This window comes from Lycorma delicatula, chromosome 2 (genome assembly GCF_047948215.1).
Source record: "Lycorma delicatula isolate Av1 chromosome 2, ASM4794821v1, whole genome shotgun sequence".
NCBI classification, from domain to species: domain Eukaryota; kingdom Metazoa; phylum Arthropoda; class Insecta; order Hemiptera; family Fulgoridae; genus Lycorma; species Lycorma delicatula.
Genome location: NC_134456.1, coordinates 37,244,901 through 37,269,832, shown reverse-complemented (window position 1 = coordinate 37,269,832; position 24,932 = coordinate 37,244,901). Strand labels below are relative to the sequence as shown.

At 28.0% G+C, this 24,932-nt stretch overlaps 1 protein-coding gene across 1 annotated transcript in view; it reads right to left on the bottom strand.

Annotated features, from left to right (window-relative positions):
• LOC142320661 (uncharacterized) overlaps positions 1-24,812 on the bottom strand; it is a 29,781-nt gene extending 4,969 nt beyond the window's left edge. Inside the window, exon 1 of the mRNA XM_075358710.1 lies at positions 24,439-24,812. Coding sequence (XP_075214825.1) covers positions 24,439-24,586 — 148 coding nt within the window. The 5' untranslated portion in view covers positions 24,587-24,812. The remainder of the gene's footprint in view (positions 1-24,438) is intronic.
• Positions 24,813-24,932: the final 120 nt, after the last annotated feature.

Sequence of the window (24,932 nt, the reverse complement as noted above, 5' to 3'; positions counted from 1 at the left end):
TTAAAAGATTCTCTTTCCATTAGCCATATACAAGTAACAAATTTATTTAAGTTCTGCGGTACTTTTTCATGTAATATTTCATAGCATCCTACTTCCACATAAACTACACAGAGATACTTCATTATACAGACAATACAAAAAAATTGAATTTACACTTTGAAAAGGATAAAAATAAATTAGCAAGTTAACAAAGAGAGTAAACAAATTAAAAGTAGAACATAATAAAATTACTGGAATTGGTAGCACAAGCACAATGGAAATAGATGTGGAACAAATGGATTTACAAATTACAAAAAAAAACCAAAAGCCTAATATGCTACAAATGACAAAAAAGAGCCAGATGCTTATATTTTAGCTTCAGTTAGAGAAAATTATTTTGAGTATGAGAATTTATATCCTAAATTTTAAGTCAAAATTAAATGTAATTTTACTTCTTTATTCTAAAATTTAAGAAAGAAAAATGAGAAAAATAATTAAAACAATAAGCTTAAGTAAAGCTTAATTGAAATATCCTCAAAGATTTCATATATGATTAAAACTGAATTACAAAATTTATTACGGACTTCTATCATGAATTATTACAGTATCACAATGAACCAAGAAAAGAGATAAAAGCAGCACAGTCAAAAACAAAGGCTACTGCAGTACAAACTACCATGGCAGTTTGATGAGGTAAATGAAAAAAAAAAAAACGAATTGGGGTGAATTATATTAATGTAACCTTCTTTTAATACTAAGTTTGATTTTTCTTGATTTTAACAAACAGTTTGACCATTTTTATGATCACCTCTTCAGTTGTCACGTTCACAGTTCACTCAACCACATTTTAAACTTTGTAATCCATGCATAAATGATTTTAAATGGCCCTACTGGCTCTACAGAGGCAAAAACAGCAATTTCCTCTTTCTCCATTCACTGAAAATGTTTTATAAGTGCTTTACCAAACAGTAACAAATTGGATTGACATTTAGAATTTGATAATTTCAACTACGGAAAAAATTAGCTTAAAATGTGCTCCCATCTGGAAGCTATTCATCTTGCTTACATAATAAAGCTTTATAAGCTTAAGATACCTTAATGAAGGTAAAGATAAAGATAATGCTTCACCAAGATACGCAATTAAAAACTTTGCTAATCACTCTTCAGCACCAAATTTTTTTGTTGGCCTACAATGTGTAGGCATTAGTCTGTTAATTTTAACAATTTATAAATAGGTACTAACATGGTCATTCCTGACCATAAGTCCAATCCAAGAAATCAATTACAACTGACAGTATTGCTTGCTGCACACTATGCCGAACAGACAAAAAACTTTTTAAAACTTAGTTTTTATTTTATCACTAGCTTCAAAATCAAAATTTAACTCACTAATGTACTTACAAACTTCAAACAGTCTAAATTTAAAGAATTGAAAAAGTATTAATTTTTTAATTTAATCTGGATATGTATTTTCATACAGTGTTTTTGTTTTATTTTTTAATTAAAACAGAATTTAAAAGATCATTTATGTAAGTAATTAGCTATAATTACAGACCCACCAGAGGAATTACTAAAAAAAAATAAAAAAAGTAAATACATCATAAAAATCAGCTCATTTGGGTAAGAGAAAGGGCCTGTATGTAGTCATTGGGTTATGGACAAGACAGTAAAATATCCTTATCTATCCTAATGTATAGATTGCCACAATACTCAACTCCAACTTGATCCCATCTTGCGAATTATTGGGGTTCTGTAGGTGTAAGCCTTTCTTTTTCCTGTTTAGCCTCCGGTAACTACCGTTTAGATAATACTTCAGAGGATGAATGAGGATGATATGTAAGAGTGTGAATGAAGTGTAGTCTTGTACATTCTCAGTTCGACCATACCTGAGATGTGTGGTTAATTGAAACCCAACCACCAAAGAACACCGGTATCCACAATCTAGTATTCAAGTCCGTGTAAAAATAGCTGGCTTTACTAGGACTTTAACGCTGTAACTCTCGACTTCCAAATCAGCTGATTTGGGAAGGCGCGTTCACCAGTAGACCAACCCGGTGGGTTGTAGGTGTAAGCCTAACTCTTCTAAATCCCACTAAGTAAATGCCAGGACCTGGTATATACCACAGAATTATTAAGACATCAAGGATGCAATGGTGGTATAGGAGGTTATCTGTGAAAATAATGCTTCCTACCAAGTGACTGAACATAAACCTAATAGGATTATACTTGCATTAAAAAAATATATCAACTAGAGAACTACCTCCTTGCTTTAGAAGTTAGTTATAATTAAACTACTAACTTTTAGTTAATTAAGTTAGTTATCAATGGAACAATGGAAATCAGAAGATCTTTACCTTGAATTATATTTCATTATTTTTCTAGCTTCTCACACTAATAAAGCAGAATACTAATAAAATAATTTATTGTAATTTACATTTTGAGTTAGCCAACAAATTAGACTGATGACAAAAATATGAAATTTATTCCCTCCACTTGAGACAGCAAAGACCATAATATTTATTATTTTAACTAAAATATTATGAAGTATTAAAACAAAGTAAAAATTCAGCAAAAATCATTATCACAGTTTATTATGATATTAAATAACTAAAAACGAAAATCTTTCCATACTTTGATCATACACAGGTAGCTCACTTAAAATATACTGAATAGCATTATTACTTGTATAAAATTTCAAGTCATTAAAGTTTTAGATCAAAACTTCAGGCAGAGATCATATATACATGCATGTCTGCACACGTGCACACACGCACCCACATACCAATAACTTTGGACTAACATAGTTTAAAATACAGAAAATTATGAGATTTTTTTATAAAGTTTTATATATATGTAGGTTTTTTAATTCCATAATGTTATTGTTTACTATTATTACTGAAACACCTCACTAATTAAATACCACATAACATGATACTAATAAAATGTCTGATCAGAGGATAATCTTTCTTCTAGATATATGTAAGTACATTAATATTGCTCTCAGCAATATTACACAATCAATGTTCCACACCTTTTAACTGACAAACATAGTCCCTCCAACATCATATGAAAGCTAATTAGTGAAAATGTCAACTACTCCTGTAATTAGTAGGTAGGTAGTTATTACTTTAAAATAAATTAATAATATTTAAAATCATAAAATAGTTAATATTATAAATAAATTATCTATATTTATGATATGATTGTAATACATATAATATTAATCCAGTTTTTATATTTATTATTCTTAATAATTATATTTCTATGTTTACTTAAGTTTTTAATAAACTAAAATGGTAACAGTATTGCCAATTATTGTTAAAAAAAAAATCAGGAAATGACAAAATTAAATAATTTTTTACAACAAATCTATAAAATTACATCAACTAGCTTTTAATATTTTAAAAATAAAATCTAAACCCATTTTAACATAAGAAAATTTTCTAGTTATATAAAATGCTGATATATAATAAATGTTGAGTGTAACTGTTGATTTGGTTTTAACAAATGCATTTCGTTTAAAACATTGCAAGTTACCACACAGCTAAATAAAATTAATACAATATTTTAATATCATAAAAATTTCATTGAAAACAAATTCATTAAGTCCATTAAAAAGAAAAAGAGCAAGCTCAGTGGCATATTTTTAAAGGAAACTCATAATGTTCACTAAGTTAAATTTTTATATATTAACATAATCAACAAGACTAAGCAAAATATAAACACTAAGATAAATTTAAATAGATGCAAATTTATAATATACTGCATACATAAATACATGAAAACAATCAAGAACTTATAAACTACTGTTCTAAATACTGAAAACAGGTTTATATTTCAGATTTTTTAATTCGTTTTAACTTTGGATTTAAATTAAGAATTTAAAAAAGGTTACATAAATTTTACATCAAACTTCTGAGTTTAGTTAATATGAACAAAAATTTTGAAATATATCATAAATAAAGTACTATCTTTATACAGAAGTCAGACATCACACCCATCATAGAAAACCATAATGTTAAGACCCTTCTTTCTTTTCCTGTTCAGGTATTACTTGAAACAACCACCAAAGAACACCGGTATCCACGATCTAGTATTTTAAGACCCTGCAATACAAAGTTTGTTACCTTTAAAGGAAACAAAAATTGATTTGCAATGAAAAAGTAACATTGCCAAAGTAATAACTGTTTACAAGTATACCACATTTCAAGAAGGAAGATAAATCAAAAGAATAAAAAATGTTCATTCACTGAAACTCAGCAATCATTGTTAAGACTTGTTAATGATCTTGCTATACATGCAGGCATTCACTACAGTTATAAAAGAATATTAACAGTTTGTATTATTTTGGAAGTGGGGGATATATATATAGCTGGAATGAATAACTTCAATGCATGGGTAAATTAAATGCAAAATTCAACTCTTTTTCATATTTTTCTACATCAATAAACTTTGTTATTGTATAAAGCGAAAAAGCCTTTACAGCAAATAGTGTTAATAAAGTAATAATACCTAATAAAGTCAAATGGACTATCTTTAATTCTACTCACTTCATTTTAAAGCCTTTCCTGTAATGAATTAGGAGCATAAAATAAACAGTAACAAATGAAACTTATCACTCTCCATAAAAAAGAATGGAGTTGGGTTTGTTTGCTGCATGTGCTCCCATTTTTATTTTAGCTGCTATTGGTGCAGAGCAGACTAATGGTGGTGCCCCAGGCAGCTGCATGCAGCACACGAACGATTCATTCTATGAATGATTTATACTTCTTGAAAGATTCATTAGTTTGAAAGATTTATCTAAAATTATATTTGTGCTTTGGGGATAAAAAAGGAAAACATTAGGGTCACAGTTGTGTAAATAATCACAACTAAAAACAGCTAGAAATTTCAGATTTTGAAGCTTTTCATTGTAAAAGTTTTTATTGTTGTTTGTACACTAAATTCATGAATGTTATTAAGTGACAATTTGCAAAAACAATTAAAATCATGTGTAATGAAATATAAGCCATTAACATTTTCATGGCGGGCACAGAGCTCGCCTTTTTTCTAGTTTATATATTAATATCACATGCAGACAAGACTGCCTAATTCAGCAGTATATATTAATATCACATGCAGACAAGACTGCCTAATTCAGCAGTTCACTACTGGGGAAATGTAATAAAATAATTACACCTAACAATATAACACAAACTGCAGGTTTAATTTCAGTTTTTGCTATGCATTATTCATCAACCACAACTCACTCATGTATGGTAATGCATAGGTGCATTACCTATGCACATAACATTCATTAACTAGTTTCATATAAATATTCCTAATATTAAAAAAGTTGTGTTAAGTCTTGAGACTTACCATAAATGAGATAAAATCAAATTTAAATTTTATAATAAAAAACGATTAAACAATTCCTATAAAACTAACTTGATTATATATAACTAATTGTTAAATGGTTGAAATGTGTATCTAATTACAGATTAATTTATTTTACTTCTTGTAAATCATTTCTGAGCATTTTATATTTACTTTAAGTAAATAATCATAATAACCAAATCTTTTTTTTAGTATAAATAAATTATTTTCACATCAGATGAAAGTATGAAAAATACAATTTTGATTACATCAAATTAAAAATAGTAAAAGCCACAATCTGTCTTAACTTTCACTTCACTAATATTAAATAGTAATTTAAAACTTATTTTTACAGTATAATACAGTACACTTTTTCTATTAGTCATTGCAATACATTTTCAAATCAGTCTTATTCAGTTACAATAAAAAATTTCTACAGATACTATAGACATACATTTTTTTTACACATTGTACTTAAGTAGTAAATTTTTTGAATTGTACAATCTTTTAATTACTAAAATATCAAATTATTTACAAAATAAAATTTTAAAATCTGTTTACTTAAAACAGAACATTACTACCATTATATTAACATTCCCTTCCTGATATTAGCATATTTAAGATTTTTTAGATTTCAATTTTTTTTTTTATAATTACTAAATCAAAAGGAAGATATAAAATTAACATAATGAAATTCCTAAATTTCATAATAGTAAAATAGGAAATTAATCACTAATCATCAGTCCAAATATCAATTCGTCTACCAAAAGATAAATTTCTCTTTAGCGTCGAATCACTGAAAACGCTCTTGTCAACTGAATACACTTAGCTGACTCAATTTATTGTCACTTCATACCAGTGTTGACATCTTCAAAGGATTTAGTACTGAATCTTAAATATATACAAGCAAAGTGAATTAAAGAGTCAACTATACTGTTGATAAAGGTAATATAACAGGCAAAACTTTTGAATTAACAGAATTATTTTCTAAGGATACAGTCCAGAAAGGGTTTTTAAAAGTAATACCGAAAGGTAAGCTTACAATAAATGAAAATATAACAAAAACTGTATAGTTGTCAGTCATCTAGTTTAGATAGTTCGATAAGAAAACCAAAGTATTTCTAGATCTACAAACAGTGTACCTCTAACCTCTGTGATAGATTAATAGCATCAGTTCATTTATCTAGAAGGTTCTAGAGATTTGAATACTGGTCAGACAAAATTTTTTCATTAACTACTAATTTTATAACATCACTCCCTCCAGCAGGAGTCTATAATTACATCTAATTAAGCATATCATAACTTCAATAGTGAAATTTTCTATCTACTGCTATTGACAATACCTAAAATGCTAATTTAAAAAAAACACACTATTAGATTGTATTGTCTTATGAAGTGGAACTTCATTATGCAACGTTATAACATTTAGATAAAACAAGTTATATGATTGATTATAAACAAAATTCATAAAATACACAGTGGTGCTCTGTTTTCCCGATTTATAAGATCATTAAACATCTTCTTTTATATCAACTAACTTCATTTTAGTGCTATCAATGTTTTTATAACATGTTTTTATTTAAGATAAAAATAAATTCAGAAAAACATACATATATAGCTAATACTCTGATTTAAAGCTTATAATTTTTTTTTTTAAAGAAAATTAAAAAAAGCTTTCATGGTCTCGCATTATAATAATTGTTTGTAACATAAGACATTACAGGAAAATTTTAAGTAAATGTTATCACAAGTATGGTAAAAATATTAAAAAACCTAAGAAAAGTTTAGTTACAAACACTTATAAATACCAATAATAGATATGGAATATATACTTTTATTTTAAAGCACTAACATATTAATGGAGTGTTGGCTCTGCCAACACTCCATCAAAAATGTAATTAACATGCAATAAAAAATATTACATCACTAAATAAATAACACCAAAATAAAGTTCAAAAACAATCTCTTAATGGCACAAATTACAATTTATATGTTTGATCTAATAAAATAAATAATAAATTAACCATTAAATACTAATGAGATAGTAAGTAGTAATGAGATAGATCATTAAATAAAGACTAAAATAATTGGTAATTTTAATTATAAATGGCACAAACTTCTAAATGCATATATGTCAATAAACAAATGCATTTCATACACGATAATTTAATAACAATCTATAACAAAATATATTTATTCTGAACATTAACCACATAATAGACACAGTGAATAGAATATATCACAAAAAAATGAAATAGATATCAAAAATAATATTCAAACACAAACATTAAACAATAAAACATAACAGAAAGAATCTGTGAATTTAAAAGTTATTTTGAGCAATAACAAAAGAAACCCTAAATATCTTAAAAAACAGTATTTAATTAAGAATCCAACCTGTAAAATACAAGGCACAGTTCAAAAGTAAGGGCCAATACATTATAAATAGTGATTAACAAACACTATACCTGTCATTGCTTCAGACATGCACAGTAGCTGTAAGTTTTTCTTGTTTAACCTCCGGGAATCACAGTCAGGTATTACTTCAGATGAATGAGGATTACATGTATGAATGTAAGTGAAGAGTAGTCTTTTCTGAGATGTGGTTAATTGAAACCCAACCACCAAAGAACACCATTATTCACAATCTAGTATTCAAATCCATATAAAAGTAACTAACTGCCTTTACTAGGATTTGAATGTTGGAACTCTTGACTTCAAAATCAGCTAATTTGCAAAGATGCATTCACCACTAGACCAACCCAGTGGGGGTTGAGATTTGAGTGATCTTTTGGGCATGTAACAATCGTGGTGATTGTTACAATGAACTTACTGTAATGTGGTATTACAGTAAGTTCATTGTTATTTGCTTTTGTGGGACACTGTGTAAAAATGAGTGCGGTAATAAAAAAATCCTGCCAGTTGTGAAATACAATTGGTGATTCGATTTCCAAACACAAGAGGACATAAATACTGCTGAAATTCACAGTCAACTGTGTGAAATATATAAGCCTACCGCAATGTGGAGGAAAAGAAAGGCAATGGTGTTGTGAATTTAAGGAAGGCAGTTCAAACGTTGAACTGAAGTGGCAGGCATAGTGGATGGACTGACAATCCATGACAATGAGAAAATTGTTGCTTATTATAAGCAATCTTTCTCTAGAATTTCCATAAGTTTAAAGGGCAATATTTTTGAGAATCTTGACACTAGGAAATAATTGTGTGCACAATGGGTGCCAAAAAACACTCACAAAGATCACAGAATGATATCAGCATGTCTCCACCACTTTAAGCATGAAGGAGTCAAATTTTTTTTCAATTTTTTCCCCACAGGTGATGAAATGTGGATTTCATACATCAATGCTGAATGAAGCAATCCATGCAGTGGTATTCATTAGGGTCACCTAAACTAAAAAAATTCAAACAAGCCCAATTTCAAAGGAAAATCATGGCAACTATATTCTGGACCACAAGGGTATGCGCTTTTCATCGATTTCTTGAAACCTGGAACATCAATCACATCACAAGTCTGTTGTGAAAACTTTCTAGACTGCATTGTACCAATCAAAACCAATGATTGGAAATGTTGAGGTCAGAAATTTTTCATGATAACATGTCCACACAGGCTGCATCCAATACAGAAACAATTCAAAAATTCAGATATGACCTCACAGTCCTTTCTTCTGCTCAGCTACCATTTTTCCTACACCTCAAAAACTGCCTTGCATCTCAAAGTAATTTATTTGAAGATGTTTTGTTTCACAATATAAAAGTGTTTGGAACAAAATTATGTAGAAAAATAAAGTAAATATTTAAAACCATTACTTTTAAACCATGCCTTACATACCAGGTTTTATAGCGCTATGGTCTTATGCATATAATTATGGAAATCACACTTATTCTTCTGTAGTAGGATATTGTCATTGAGGCAAGTTACTAAAGTACTAAAGATAAATCAAGATGGAACACATTGGAGAAATGAGCTAAATTGTTTACATATACAAATTTGTTTACACATACAATATATATTTAATACATTCTAAATTATAATATTAGATTTTTACAATATTGCAATTTATTAAACAGATTCCTTCCCCAAACATAATGTATTTGCAAGTAAATTAAAGGCAATTCAGTAATTCATACCTACAGCACTAAATTTTATTCAGCACATCTTTCTCAGGGCTTACATTACAAATGAGTCTTCTTTGAGTATAAAATGTTCATCACTAAAAAATAAGTCACAAAAACAGCAAAGTTCAGGCTCATCAATGATAATTCTTGAAACAAAGATAGGTAAAGACAATTGTACTGTACAATTGTACTCCTCTTGTCACAACAATCAACCATGGTGAACTTGAAAACTCAGCTGTGTACAATCTTTTTTCTAGCAAGACAACTTTTGGTAATTCAAAAATGTACACTGCTGACAGATGAACCTCAACCCCTGTGATAAAGTCTATTGCTTTAAAATAACTTGTTTAAAAGAAACAAAGAGAATAGGGTAAGTATTGTACTGCAATTATAATTATTGGATGCACAATTATAGACCCCAGATCCTAAACTATCACAGATTATGAAAAAATCATTTTAAAAATTTGAAATTCATCTAAAATTGATTAATAATGTTCAATATATTCAAATTGTTTTTAAGTCAAAGATAACTGACAAGCATCTTCATTCTTATTTTTTGATTCTTTTAGTTATTAACAAAAATATATTAATCTTATAGTGACCAAAAAATTCATTTTTCTTTTAAACAATACTTAAATTAAAAAAAAAAAAATCATTGATCATTAAAGACGTGTAATGTATTAAAAGATAAATTAAATGTACAAATCAATTTTATTTAAGTTATGAAAAAGTCTGGATTTATTAATTTAACTAGGGTGTAATTTTTTTCATGTTTGGTAGAGTCTAAAACCTATTACTGTTATTTGACCTACCTTTATATTTGTAATCTCCAATGGTAAAAGAAAAAAATTTGTTGTTCTTTTTATGATTTTCTTCTATAATATTTACACATTTTTTATGTTTTATTATTCAGAAATAATTTTGCAAAGTAAAATTATTACTGAATAATGTAAACATAATTAAAATAATGGAAATCATTATGATTTTAGGGTGTTAAGATAAAAAAGAATATCTCATTTACAGAATAAAAATATAAGAAGGTGAAGAAACTTCATTCATAAGAAGACAATCTCACTTAAGTTTAATATTTAATATTTTTATTTTTAAATTAACATTAATCAAAAACTTTCAAGTTTATTTCTTTTAATTATTAATTCTTTTATTTCTTTCAAACTGCTAGTATGAAAAGAAGCACAGTTTGTTTTAATGGAGCTACGGCATGTAATTAATCAAGTTTTTATCTAATACTACACCAACAACCCTTCACTAAAGACCAATACAACTTAAAACACATAAGGGGGGTGGGGCAATGGCAAAATATCTATTGCAGATCTATTTCTCTACACTAAAATATTTCTGTGTACTCAAAAATAAGAGAAGTAATGAAAACCATATCTAATATTCTAATGTATTAAAAAATTACCTTAAGATCAACTTAAATGACATCACTGTGTTTAATATAGTATTATTTACACCCCAAAGACAGTGTAAACAATGTAGTATAATGCATTACTTAACACAGAAAAGATTAAATTAGTCTGTTGCTTTATACTATTGTCTCATTCTTTCTATGAAAGTAATAATATTCACTAAACAGTCTCTGTGATAAACAGAATAAAGGTGTCACTAGTAAGGTGTCACTGAATCTCTTTCAGTGGGCTTGGTATGCTGATATGTAGCAGTATAACTGCAAGGAAATGAAGGCAATAAGAAATAACTTCACTCTTAAATTTTCTTTCTAAGCCTGGCATGGAATCCTGTATCTGAGAATAGCATTTTCTAGTATTTTACAGTTATGGCAAAAGTTATATCAAAAGTTAAAGGGTCTACAATTTTGCAACCAAAATTAATGGTTATAAATTTCTGAGCAATTTGTTTACTTATGAATAATTTTATGTCGTGAGAAATGTTGTTTTTATGTAAGATTTCATGTATCTGCCCACAACTAGGAAATATTTATTTTTCTTAGTTTTAAAAGTTGTACTACTTCATTAATTATATAATAAAATTAAATCTATATTCACTAATTAATAAGCTACAAGCCATTATATATATATAACAATTTATAGAGCTTACTTATACAGAAAACAATTTAATTTCTCTTAAATAAAAATTTGTTAATACCTGATATTACATGTATTATTGCAGGTATTAATGTATTAAATTTCTTAATACATTAATATTATACAAAACATCTACACTAAAATCACAATTATGTTCATTAAGATCAATACCATGGGTTAGTTAAAGTTAGTAAAAGAAAACAACTCTGTATTGTCAATTTTAACTAACTTTTGCATTACATTTAATGAGATTTTTAAATCCATTTATACAAATGATTTATCACAATTTATTACAGTAACAAATCTATCTGTTACTCAAAAATACTTTTTAATTATTAAAATTAATTTTGGTATAAATGCAGTACATTTTCATGTTTTCACACTACTTTATCTGCTTATTGTAAGATGTTAGAACCATCAGATAGCAATCCTAAACAGGCAACATTAAAATCTGAAAATATTTTCAATGTTTTGTGGTTTCATTTATCTCAACTAACACCACAACTCAAATGGGACTTAGTAAAAATGACAAAGAAAAATCTCTATTTTTCTGCATATACAACAGGCCAGGAAAACTTCCACTTGCAGATGAGGTGACAGGCGCAACAGACAAGCATTCACCCCAAAAATTTAAAAAACATCCAAATCTTATAAGTGAATACTCTCAAGGCTACAAAGTGGAAGACTTTGAAAAACATTTGCAATTTAATCCAAATTCTGCTAATAAAGGAAAATTACAATTATTTGAATAAACAATTATTAATAAACAATTAAGGGAAACTAATGAAAACTTCCTTTAAAAACTATTTCATGATGTAGGTGGTACTTTACACCTAAGTATAATAATTTATCTTACAAGTTATAAAATGCAACCATTCCGGATGGGATATAGAACATGTACAGGCTCACCAAACAGGAATGATATTTTTCTTCAACATCTGATTACTGATATCTGTTGCACTCACAACATATCAGAATAGGAGATTTATTATTAACATATCCTAAACAACCATAACAGGTTATATAACAACGTTTTCAACTGTCTTTACAGAACTACATATGACAAAATGTTTTTGTTCTATCTTTACTACAAGTTCAAAAAACAAGTGGTTGCAACCAGTGTTTCCTCTCAGCTGTGTGCATGTACATAGATTTTAAATATATCATCAACTGAAAATATTCATGCACACAAAACATTTATGCATACAGACACTTCAAAAATTAAAAATGATATGTTAAGTTCAAATTAACTGCCAAGTATAAAGTCTGTGAAGATGGCAGCAATTGTCAGTGGTGACTGGTGAGGCGCCACTTTGTATAAGATTGTATCAGTGTTTAAAGTACATCTTATTTGTGGTAAAATCATTATTAGGTCTTTACCAATTTATGTTATTAAATTTTCATTTTATCAGTGTTTCAGTGAAATAATTTTATTAAAATAGCCAGTACAACAAATAATTAGTTTTATAATATTAAGTATGTGTTTAATAACCTTTGAGTTAAAAGATTGAAGTCTAAATTTGTTAATAAATGAAATTAACAAAACCCTAAATTATCACATTAAAATGTGATAATAAGTTTAAAAAGAAAAAAACAGCTAAGTAGATGGCTTAGTGCAGATTCTCTGAAGTCATAATAATAGAAATTCAATTAAATATTTATGTTTCATCAAGAAAATGGGACAACTTGTGTTGTCGTGATGGACAGGCTCATAGTGATTTTGTTACTGGAAAAATGTGGGACGGTATTTGGGAATTGGACTTATGTACTACAGTAGTGTACAGTGTAAAAATTTTGATAATTTCTATTGGTAGTAAAAATGAACATTTCTTTGCTTTTGGTTCAAGAAATAAATAACCACATGGGAGAATATGTCAAAATACCAGAAAAAGCTGGTGAAGTAAAAATGATGCCTTTTTTTATGCCTTTTCATTTTTAGAAAATGATGCCTTTTTTTATGCCTTTTCATTTTTAGAAGTAGTTAAAAATGGAGATCAATAAATGAAATTAAAATGGCTGATTTTCATACCATAATTATTGATGCAAGTACAGAAATTTCTACTACGAAATGTTTCAATTTTATATTTTAAATTTAGAAAATCTAATCGTTATTTAAACTATTTTTGGTGGAATAACCCAATTAAAGACCTGTGATTCCTCTTCATTGTTTCTGCAATTTTACAATTTTATGTAGACAACTAAATTGATTTACAAAAGCTAATGTTTGCTTCTGATGGAGCTTCCATAATGTTGAGAAAAAGAAAGGTGTAGCATCTAATTAAATCATAATGTACCACATTTGGTTCAACATCATGAAGATGTTGCACATTGTGCAACAAAAAATGCAGATTTCAGAAATGCAGATTTCTGCATTTCTGATCCTTGGAGATAAGTTAAAGTGACAAGAGATAATGCAACTGTTGAACTATTTATAATCTATTCTCAAGATCTACAGCAAAGAGAAGAAAATTTAAAAATATTATTGATGCTTCTTAAAATGAAGCTATAGCTTTCAAGGCAATCAATAAGGTGAGGTGGTTATAAAGGCATTGTACTGTAAAATTCAATAATTAGTAAATATGAACCATTACTTGAATACTTTAATGAAGATAAATTTCAAAATTCTGTTTAAAGAAATCTGAAAATATTGAATTTCAAATTAATTTGGAAACTAAGAACAATTTTGGAAGAACATTGTGCATTATGTCAAATTTTTCAGCTTTGAGAGCTAACGTCAAGCTTGATTGCTTTTCAATTTCCTCATGTAAAAAGTAAAATAGAAATTATATGTTATTGGCCACATTATCACATTATAATATCAAGATTACCTTACGATACTAGCAACAATATCTTATTGCAAAATTGCCAAAAAGATATTGGAAAAATAAAATATAATGTAGCAATATGGTGAACAACGCTTTTCCAAAAAGCTACTGATAAAAATATTGTAAATACAAGTGATATGCAAAAATTTATTAATTTACTACATGAAAATTTAGAAGAAAGATTTCTAGATTGTGAGGTACAAGATTTTGGTTATGGATTATCAGGCACTGAGAAACTGTGCTTAAAATATAAGACTTTTGTTGGAAGTAAATCTGTAATATCAGAACAATATAATTGATTATGTTGTGCACAAAAAAATTAAAATGAAACAAATAAAGGATTTATTTGCAGACTTTACAGACTTGTTTTCTTTACATATGAACAATTTAACCAACTGTCCAAATTATTAGATATTGAGGTACCTTTCTGACAAGCAGTGCAGATTGAAGGAGGGACGCACTTTATTTAATTAAAAATCGATTAAAAGAATTTTGTTATTTTATGTTGAGTAAAATCTTGTGTAAATGATGAAAATAATATTAATTTACATCAAGTTTATTCAAAATGATTAAAAACAAAAGAGAAAAGTTGTAAAATTAATAGCCTTCAAATAAAGAGTATAAAATTTTTGTTAAATATTTTAAATTATCTAATTATTTATCTGGTTATTATTTTTAAAAATTGTAGAATAATATTAATAAACAATAGAGTTAATATTAATAAACAATTACCTGAAGTCAAAAAAAGTTAGAATCACATTATGTTTTTACAAGTTTAAGACTCACTAAAATTTTCCTTTTTTTTCATTATTTAATGCAGATTTTAAATGTAATTGTAATTTTAAATTATATCTAATTTACCTGTGGATGCCACAGACATGTGCGTTAAGTGGTTAATTGTTGCATAATAATATTAGACTACTCTTGTTTATCATTTTTATGGCAGATGCAAAAAAACTTTTAATTGCTGCACAAAGATTTTTTATTATTTAAAAGTCTGCACACAAAAAATGCACCACAAGTCACTAAAAATTAGAACACTGGTTGCAACTATAGAAGAAGAGAAAATACATGGGGGCTTTAGGAAAATATCTATAATGTTTTTTACTTTCTTAATAATTAAATGTTGCTTTTGTATAAATTATAAATAAATACCTTGTTTATAAAACATAAGTTATTAATAAGTACATAGTTTGAGATTTTTCATTCATATATGGAAATGTTAGTAAACTAGTTCATATCAAAATTCGTTTGTTTATAAAATATACAGTAAGAACATAAAATACTAAATTATCTACGAAAACAATGAATAAATCTGTTTTGATTTTTAACACTTACTACAAAAATAAATTATATATAAGTAGTATGCACTAAAATAAATTGCTGACTAGTTTACAAGTAATAAGTCACAATGAATTTTTAAAATAGATATTTTCACAAATTTACCAGGTAATAACTATTAGCTAATTATAAAACAAATTTAAGTTATCTAGATTTTAAAACTGGTCAAATATTTTTCATAATCAAAGAAATTTTTTTTTAATTAGCTTTGATATCTACTTTAATAAATAATAATATTCAGTATTCAATCAATTTCAAATATATTAAAATATTTACCACTATATTAAATAATAAAAATAGTACTGTTGTTTCATACCTGCCAACAAAAATAAAACATTTAATTTACTGAGTGAATCAAAATATCTCCTTAAGGTTGGAGGGAGGCACAGATATGTGAATTACATACTACACTGTATAACATACACAAATTTACTAGGACATTTTTATAGTAAAATAATACATTTAGCAATGGTTACAATTTTACTATACTCTGGACCAAAGAGTACAAACACCTGTATGTACTTATAATTCTACGCATTAAGTATTTCAAATTTCAGAAGGTAGTTTTTATAAATTTATCACAGGAAATGTTTAATCACTTTAAACTTTGGCATTCTAAATTATATCATACATTCATTAAAAAAATCATTAGTTTAAAATGTTTTACCTACTTTTATTCAGTATATAAAAATCTTCTTTCATAACTAATTAATCCCTTTTATTTCACAAGGAGTAAGGTAACCACAAAAATACCTTGAGGAAAATCCTTAAAATTACAAAATAATGTACTCAACTACACACAGTTTTTTTTAATTTTAAATATCCAGTTCGTTTAGATTTAGTGCAACTGCTACTACTCAACAGTGTTTAAAGAATGAATTATTTTATGGTTAGGTTAACAAAATTTTTGTAGAGTAACTTAGGTGTTAACCTGACTTTTTTTTCATTTTTGTATATTCTGAGGTTGATTAGGATATAAAATCATTATAAATATTTTTAATCCTGTAATTGTTTTTTAACAAAATACAAATTTACAACAATATTTTACTGTTAGTTTAATCTTATTTAACATTTACATATGTAAAGCATAAGGTTTGGGCGAACTGAGTAACTTTGAATATTTCTGGATATTTTAATGTTTTGAATATTATTGGGTGAATTGAATAAAAAAAGTGGTTTTTGAGTTGCCTCTGTTTTGTGAACAAAAATTGTAGTGTCTACTATGACTAGATACATCTTGGATTTCCCCGAACAGGCTAGATAAGTTAAAATTTGGTGTGAATAAAAAGTACATTCTACTTCTTTGGACTAGTTGTATCTCTACATTGTTTATAAGACTGTACCAGGACATACTAACGTTTTAGTGCTTTTCAGTTCAGAATGGCGATGTTCATGAAATCAGACAGTGTTTCGAGAAGATATAAGGTAAATGTAGAACGGTTATGTTTTGATAGTGGAAAGATTTTGACAGCAGAAGCCTTGCCAATAACTGTCCTCTCAGAGAATAGATGGAGATACTTCTATGCTATATGGGTAATCCAACCTTCCAAAATGGATTAGCGCAGAGGATTTCAGATTTGGACAACAGTTTGTAAAACCATTAATATCATTATGGGTAGGGTTCTTGACAAAGCTTTATCTACAATGCCACAAATTAATAATGCTAAGTTAAACTGGAAAACATGTTTTTGTTTGTCAACTGTAGTAGGTGCATTGGACTGCATAAAAACAGAAATAAAGAAACCAAATTTCCATGGCGATTAGTATTGAAACTGAAAAGAGTATGCCAACATCAATGTGCAAACAACAGCTGATACTGATGAGAAACTTACAAGTATAAGTGCAGAATGCACAATAATAGGATACAGAGACAGTCCCATTGGAGCATCACTTCTGAGTACAATGGAAATGCTTATTTACTGGGTAGTTCGGGTTACAGATCACCAAAAAACTCCATACAATGCTACTTCAATTTGATCCATGCCAGTGAGAAGGGGGAGAGAGATAGTGGAAAGAACATTCAGTCAGTTACAGCAAAGGTTTCCGATTGTTTGTAGTTAACCTTTGTTGAAAACCTTGAAAATATCACCAAAGTGGTAGTCACATACACTGAGCTGCATAACATTGCTAAGCACATGAATGACCAATTCTAATTATATTCTGAAACATCGAGAGGAATTAGAAATTGAGAGTGGAAATTTTGAACATATTGATATTGGGGGGCAGCGAGACAACAATGCGATCATAACATATTTCTTTTCAGCCTTTTTTTTATTCTATTTTTTCTTTTTTATCTCTTTCAATTTGAATTTCCGGGAGTTCAAATAGTTAGTAACACAAATTTTTGTGTTTCGTCAGTTTCATATGACTTCAGCTTTTTTATGCCAAGTCTAGCATATGAGACTGAAGGTAGTACCTATATGTCTTGATTACTTCATTTTTGCTGATAAATTATTGTCACTTCGTTCATTTTTACAAACACTCATCAGTTCCTTTTGTAAGATTTTTGCACATACTGAAACAGTTATGGGCATTTTATTAAATACAAGATTTTCTTCTTAGGCAAATAAGACCAATAAATTTTTTTCCCAAAACTGTAAATTTAATTGATTTATTCCTGGTTCCCTTCTTTATCAGTTCTCTTCTTTATCTGGCTTTTCATGCTGCTCAATAGTTATAATTTAAGCAACACTTGACTACTTTCTTGGTTTCATGACAATATTGCTCTATTAAACTATTCCATGCACTTTTTTCTTCCACAACTTTAGGAGCTCTAGATTTTTCAAAAACAACAAGTTCTGATAGCAATTCACTAACAATCATTTGTTCAGTTTCCTTCATATACTCTTCACCTTTGATGGATTATATGATTAAATTGATAAGTTTAAAGAACAGTAGTTTCCTTGAACACAAATAGGCTGGCAGCAGAACTACCTTCTTGGTAGAAGGATAACATGATACAACTATCAGGATTAAAACGTGCACGGAAAGCAAAAACAAGATTTGTCTAAGCTTTAAATGTTAACTACCACAGCAGAGTCTACTTACTTATTTAACTTATTTTAAGTTACTACTTAACTTATTTAAGTTTATTTACACCAAAATTAGATGAATAAGTCTGCTACTAGACTACTAAATAGATTCTACAGTTTATTCAATTTACTCAATTTAAAAACTTCAATCTTATCTTAACTCTTATTTTTGTTTTTATTTGTAATTTTAATATATAGATGTGAAGTTTTTCCAATTTCATAAATTTATCTAGCCATTTTTAATTTTAATTTTTTTTCTTATTAAGGAATTAACTTTAAAACACACATATAATCAAAAATATATGATCACCACTTTTCAATGAGAGTGTTTATCTAGCAAACATTTTTGTAAAGGATTCTAGTATTTTTGTTTAAAGTAATATTCGTTATCAATTTATTTATATGCTTTTTAAATGTAAATATTATAATTTACAATCTCAAAACTTTTTTTAATTCTGTTTTTGCTGAATAAAGTTTATTACACTTATTTATGATCAATTAATATTATTTATACATATAAGATATTATATTCACTACATGAGAGAATGAAAATGGAAATTATATTTTATACATTTTTAATTTTATATTAAAAATAATAAGATATTAAATCTATTGTTAACATTGTTCTCTAATACTGACAAAACTTTCTAAGATGGAAGTATACAAAAAAACAAAAAAAACTGATATTTTCACCAGTAACAGTTTGTACAAGCCCTGTCATACATACACACGTACTCATTTTATCTAATGTCCAGTCTTTTAAAAATAATTAAGAATTGAAAAAAAACTTAATTTCTTTACAGTTCACCAGATTAATCGATGTTAATGTTCATTTAAAGACGTACATTTATTATTAATGTACATTCATTTAATATTAATCTTATAATAAGCAAATAAAACACTCCTTAATAAATGTAATATCTGCATGTCCTCTATTTAATGCAGAATTAAAACCCAAGAAAATACAAGGCCTACAACAGTAAACACATGGCAGTTAGATAATTGGTTCTAAGAAATAAAAAATATAATGAATTATTCTTTAATAAAATAAATTGAGATCTTCATAGTTGAAATCCTGTACTATAAAAAACACACCTGCTGTGTTTGAAGCCGTACATGGCATTACTTTCAAACACAAAATATCTGAACTGGAATTTAAAACATATAATTTCCTGTTAGCAATAAAAAAGAACTTTTATGGTCATTATTTATTTTCTTTTACAAATAGTGCATACTTATTTCCAAAAGTTATGTATATTTATTTTTTTGTTGTAAATCTTTCTAGCCATCAACAACTTTTTCCTGTTTAGCCTTCAGGATTCACTGTCATATTGCTTCAGAGGATGAATGAGGATGATATGTATGAGTGTAAGTGAAGTATAGTCTTGTACAGTCTCAGGTCGACCGTTTCTGAGATGTGTGGTTAATTGAAACCCACCAACTAAGAACACCAGTATCCATGATCTAGCATTCAAATCCATATAAAAGTAACTGCCTTTACTAGAATTTGAACGGTGGACTCTCAACTTCAAAATCAGCTGATTTGCGAAGATGCGTTCACCATTAGACCAACCCGGTGGGTCGACCATCTATAACTTGCACCATTACATCTTACATCAGGAAGACAAGCACTTAAATAATAAATTTACAACAATAGTAATCTCCTCTCTGAAGTAAAGGTATTTACAATAAAAGAATTACTAAAACTTTGCCCGTACAAAAATTAAATTCAAAGTAGTCATTATTCATCACCTCTCACTCTCTCTCTTTATATATATTAATCCTTAAGCCTAATTAAAATTCACAATATTAACTTGTCAAAAATGAACATGATTGTAAGTAATTCAATGGAACTGTACTAAAAATAAAAATTATTTCTTAAAAAAAATAATTTAATCATTTCTTCTAGTCTTCCAATATTTTCAGGTAAGACAATGCCAAATTATGGGTAATTATGCCAAATTACAAGTAATTTTAAGTACAGACCAGTTCTTAACAATTGTTCAGTTACCCTGGTATACTTTACTAAGAAATTAGATGCAAGCGCCAAATAATTTTAGAAGTGATATTTCATAATCATAAAAAATTTATTTTTGTAGTTATAGTAAAAGTAATGTTATAAATTATCATGGCTGACAGGTGATGGACAAGACCTAAGTGCTTACAGAATAAATTCAGTATATATGTAGAGTTTAGGTGTAGAAAAATATACTATACAACAGGGATGAACTTTTACTTAAGCAATACTTTGATTCACCTCAAACATCTCATCTCAACATAATAAATTCATAGGATCTATACCAGTTTTGTATACTCTATTTTTTTAAATAATTTAATGATAAACATGAGAAATGTGATTTCATAATCTACTAACAATATGTTTTTAAATTTCATTTAAAAATTACATAGAAAAATATTTTTTTAAATATATATTACTTTCAAGTGTTACTGATATAAATTAGCAGATATCAATTTCCTTTCAAGGTTCTGATGGTAAAAAAATTTGAAAAAACTAATGAAATGCTTAGTAGATCTTTGGCAGGTGCATTCTGAATGGTCCCAGTTAAACCAATCGCATAAAATGCAATAGCATAACTAATAACTAATGCAAATCCATAATAACTACCACTCAGAAAGCTAACATAGCAGACTGCTAATAAGTAAATAGCCAGCATCATTTCAAGCATAAGAAATTGTGTACGTTTAAAACATAGATTACAAGCAATAAACAAACAAGGAGGAAGAAAATGTAAAATGCTAATTTCAGTACAAAAACTGTTTGCAACATAAAGCTGTGAAGAAATGGAAGGTAGTCCAAGAGCCAAACTATACAACCAAAGGTTGCTGTAGACTTTGTATGATGTACGGCCACTATCTCCAATACCTAAAAACGAACCACCAATTTCATTCATATTTTACTTCAAATAAAAATGAATACAGCAATGTTAAAAGTATATTATCATGCAGAGCAAAGCAATAAATCAGTCTTGATTTACGATGTGATATAAACAATTTTAATGATAATTAAAGATTCAAAAATCAAAACCAGTAAGCAACTGAGCGATACCACATAAACATCATAAAATTACTTGCATTCAGTACATATTTGAAAGTTTTTACAGGACTTTTCAATGTTATTCATCAATATAGCAAGGCCTCACTTAAGTCAATAATTTGAGGTGCACTGTCTTCTTACATAAATGGTCAGGAATGGCCAAATTCATGTTTTGTTTTCAATGGTTGCAATGCCAATCTCTAAGCTTTTAAAAGAGACAAATTTATTCCTAAGAAGTCAAACAAAAACCTTCACTTAATCACAGGAAGTGCATTATCTTTGCAGTTGGCTCGTCAACTCACTTCAATATGTTACAGCATTCTTACGGCTTTTAAACAAATTCATTTTTCTAAATATTGCAGCTTAGTTCACAAATTTCATTTCTTGACAGATCCAAGTCATGAAGAAATGTACGACTTAAATGATGGGGTGAAGCCAATAGTAGATGGCTATATCACTTTACTTACTAAGGTGTTAACTCTACTTCAGTTATCACTGGTATCTTACTAGGGTATCAACTTCCAGGTTCTTGAACTCCTTACCTCAGTTATCACTGGTATCTCAACTACAAAATCTAACCTCCTAATGGTTCTACGTGGTTACAACAACCTTCAATTATCCTATTACACTATTCTTTAACCTGTTGCAGCTTCACTATACATTTCACCTTTGGGATTATTTCTACCTCAAAGGGTACATCATTATTTTTCTATTCATAACCTCACCTCTTACTGACGTTAATGAGATTATTCTTAATTCTTCATAATTAAAATTCAATAATTTATAAGTTTTGTGTATTTCAGGAAAGTCCAATAGTGGAAGAGTTCATCAAAAACTTTAACTGGTAATTAAACCCCAAAGAAAAATTAATTTTTACAATGAGACAAAGGTTCTTTCCAACAGCTCTTATATTACTTCTTCCTCAACTAATAATCTTAAAATTTTATCATTCATAACCTATATCTTTCAAAATTTTATCTTTCATAAGTGTTTTATTTTCATCTTAAAAAATGAACATTGGGAAGACAGTAGATTGTGAAATGAATGTATTAATAGGAAAAAACAATTTTTACATTTCACACAAGTAACTTATTGCAGGAAGATCGTCAGAGTCATTATCAAAAGTTAAGATTTTATTCACAATATCTTTTTATTGATGGATCAAAATAAGTCTTGAACCAATCTTTAAGAAGCAAGATCATAATCTAAACTTTTTATTTGAACTTGTCAAATACCTCACTAATTGTATGACCCTATTAAGAAATATGAACTCACCAAAGAAAAAACTGCCTGACAATGTGTCCACATAAAATTCACATTGTTAATTGTTAAAAATATGTTGCAATTTGTAAATTCATGCTAACTATGCTAAGGAGAATTAACCAACAGTTAACAATTAATTTTGTTTCACTTATTTAACTCTAGTTTGGAATGAAGTATTAAAAAGCACAAAGCTTGAAACATCCACTGCAGCCTTACAATAAGACAAAAAGTCTGTATTGAACAAGATAAAAGTTCAAATCAAAGAGCACCGGTAGCAAACCAATTAATAAAAAAACATACCTAAAGTCACAGTCCACACTTCATTATCAATACTCTATTCAATTAGCAAAAAGTTTTACAAGTGTTTGTGACCTGTTCAAATGTTGATCTGGCTATGAACAGAAGTTAGGATTAAGTTTAAGAGTTTTCTGGAGAGAGATTAGGAGTAAAGTACCAATATATGGCAATACTAAACTATTTCATAGGACATTTGGCTGAATTTATATTTAAAGGAAAATATAATCCCTACAGAATAGATTGCACCACTGTCCTATTAGTCATTCATATGACAGATAAATCAGCTTACAAAGAGCACAGTCAGTTGTATTCAATGGCCAACTCAGTAACTCAGACTAAAGGTTAGTCTTTATGGCTTATTTTGCACTTCTGATTTCTGACAAGTTATGTTGATCTTCCCTTTTTCTGTTGTTAATATAATATGTCAGTATGAAAAAAATTGAAGTAATTATTCAATATTACTACTGTTACTATCCACAAAAAATGGTCAAAAGGTATATAAATGTTTTAACATTAAGTGCTTAATTGTGTTAAATCTTAATGACGATAACTAAAATAAAAACCTAAAAATGTCATTGTATGTGAAGACTTCTTGTTTAATTATTACTGTTAGTTAAAGAGCAGTCAATGAAAATTTTAACTCAATGTTTTCATCAAACCAACCACAGCCATGGAGTAAGACAAACTAATAAAATTACCTACACACTTAGATAGCACTATAAAGTTTATTACTGGTAGAGTAAATAATTTTGCACTTAAAACACCACCCTGGGATAAGCAATTAACTCAACTGTTCTAACAAATTGTGAAAACTCTTGCCTAAAACAAAGATTCTGGATAGAGAGGTTACTCCTGAATAAAGTCCAACATATGATCTCTTATTTAGCAACTTCAACTATAACTTGTAACAAATCTAATCACTTCAGTTGAAAGCCTATTCTAACCAATATTAAATATAACTATCCCATAATTACAACAAAGTATTTTCATGAGAAACAATTAATTGTACCCAAAAATGTTAACAACTACAATACTTATTAAAAGACCGCTACTGATATTAAGTATAATGTAAATTAATAGTTTATTATATTTACCGTGAATTATAGCACCAAATACACCCGTTAGGAGGTATAAAAAAAGCCCAATAGAAGCAAAATTAAGCTTTAAATCAGTAAACGTCCAACAAGAAGAAAATGCCAAAGCACTGTGAGCAATAACAGTAGCAATCCGGTTATTAGACATTTTGATTATTTATAACAATGAATTAATACGATGACATGATTCAAAAACTGTTTCTCTGTGAGGCACAAACCACTAAGAAAGAATTAACACTCAAATAAATAAAGCCATCTACTACAATTCATTGGAAATCGGCAATTAACCTTTCCAATTAACCCATTGTTGTTTAAATTTCACAGCTGTTTATTATGCAAACTTTTTCCATGTCGTCTCGCACCTTTGTAGTAGACATAGAAATTTAAAACGGAATATCCAGTTGAAAATATTGTAATTACTTCTTTTTAGGAATCGCAATGCCCTGTATTTGTTTTAGTCACAATAAGTATCTTTTAATATAATTAAAATAATC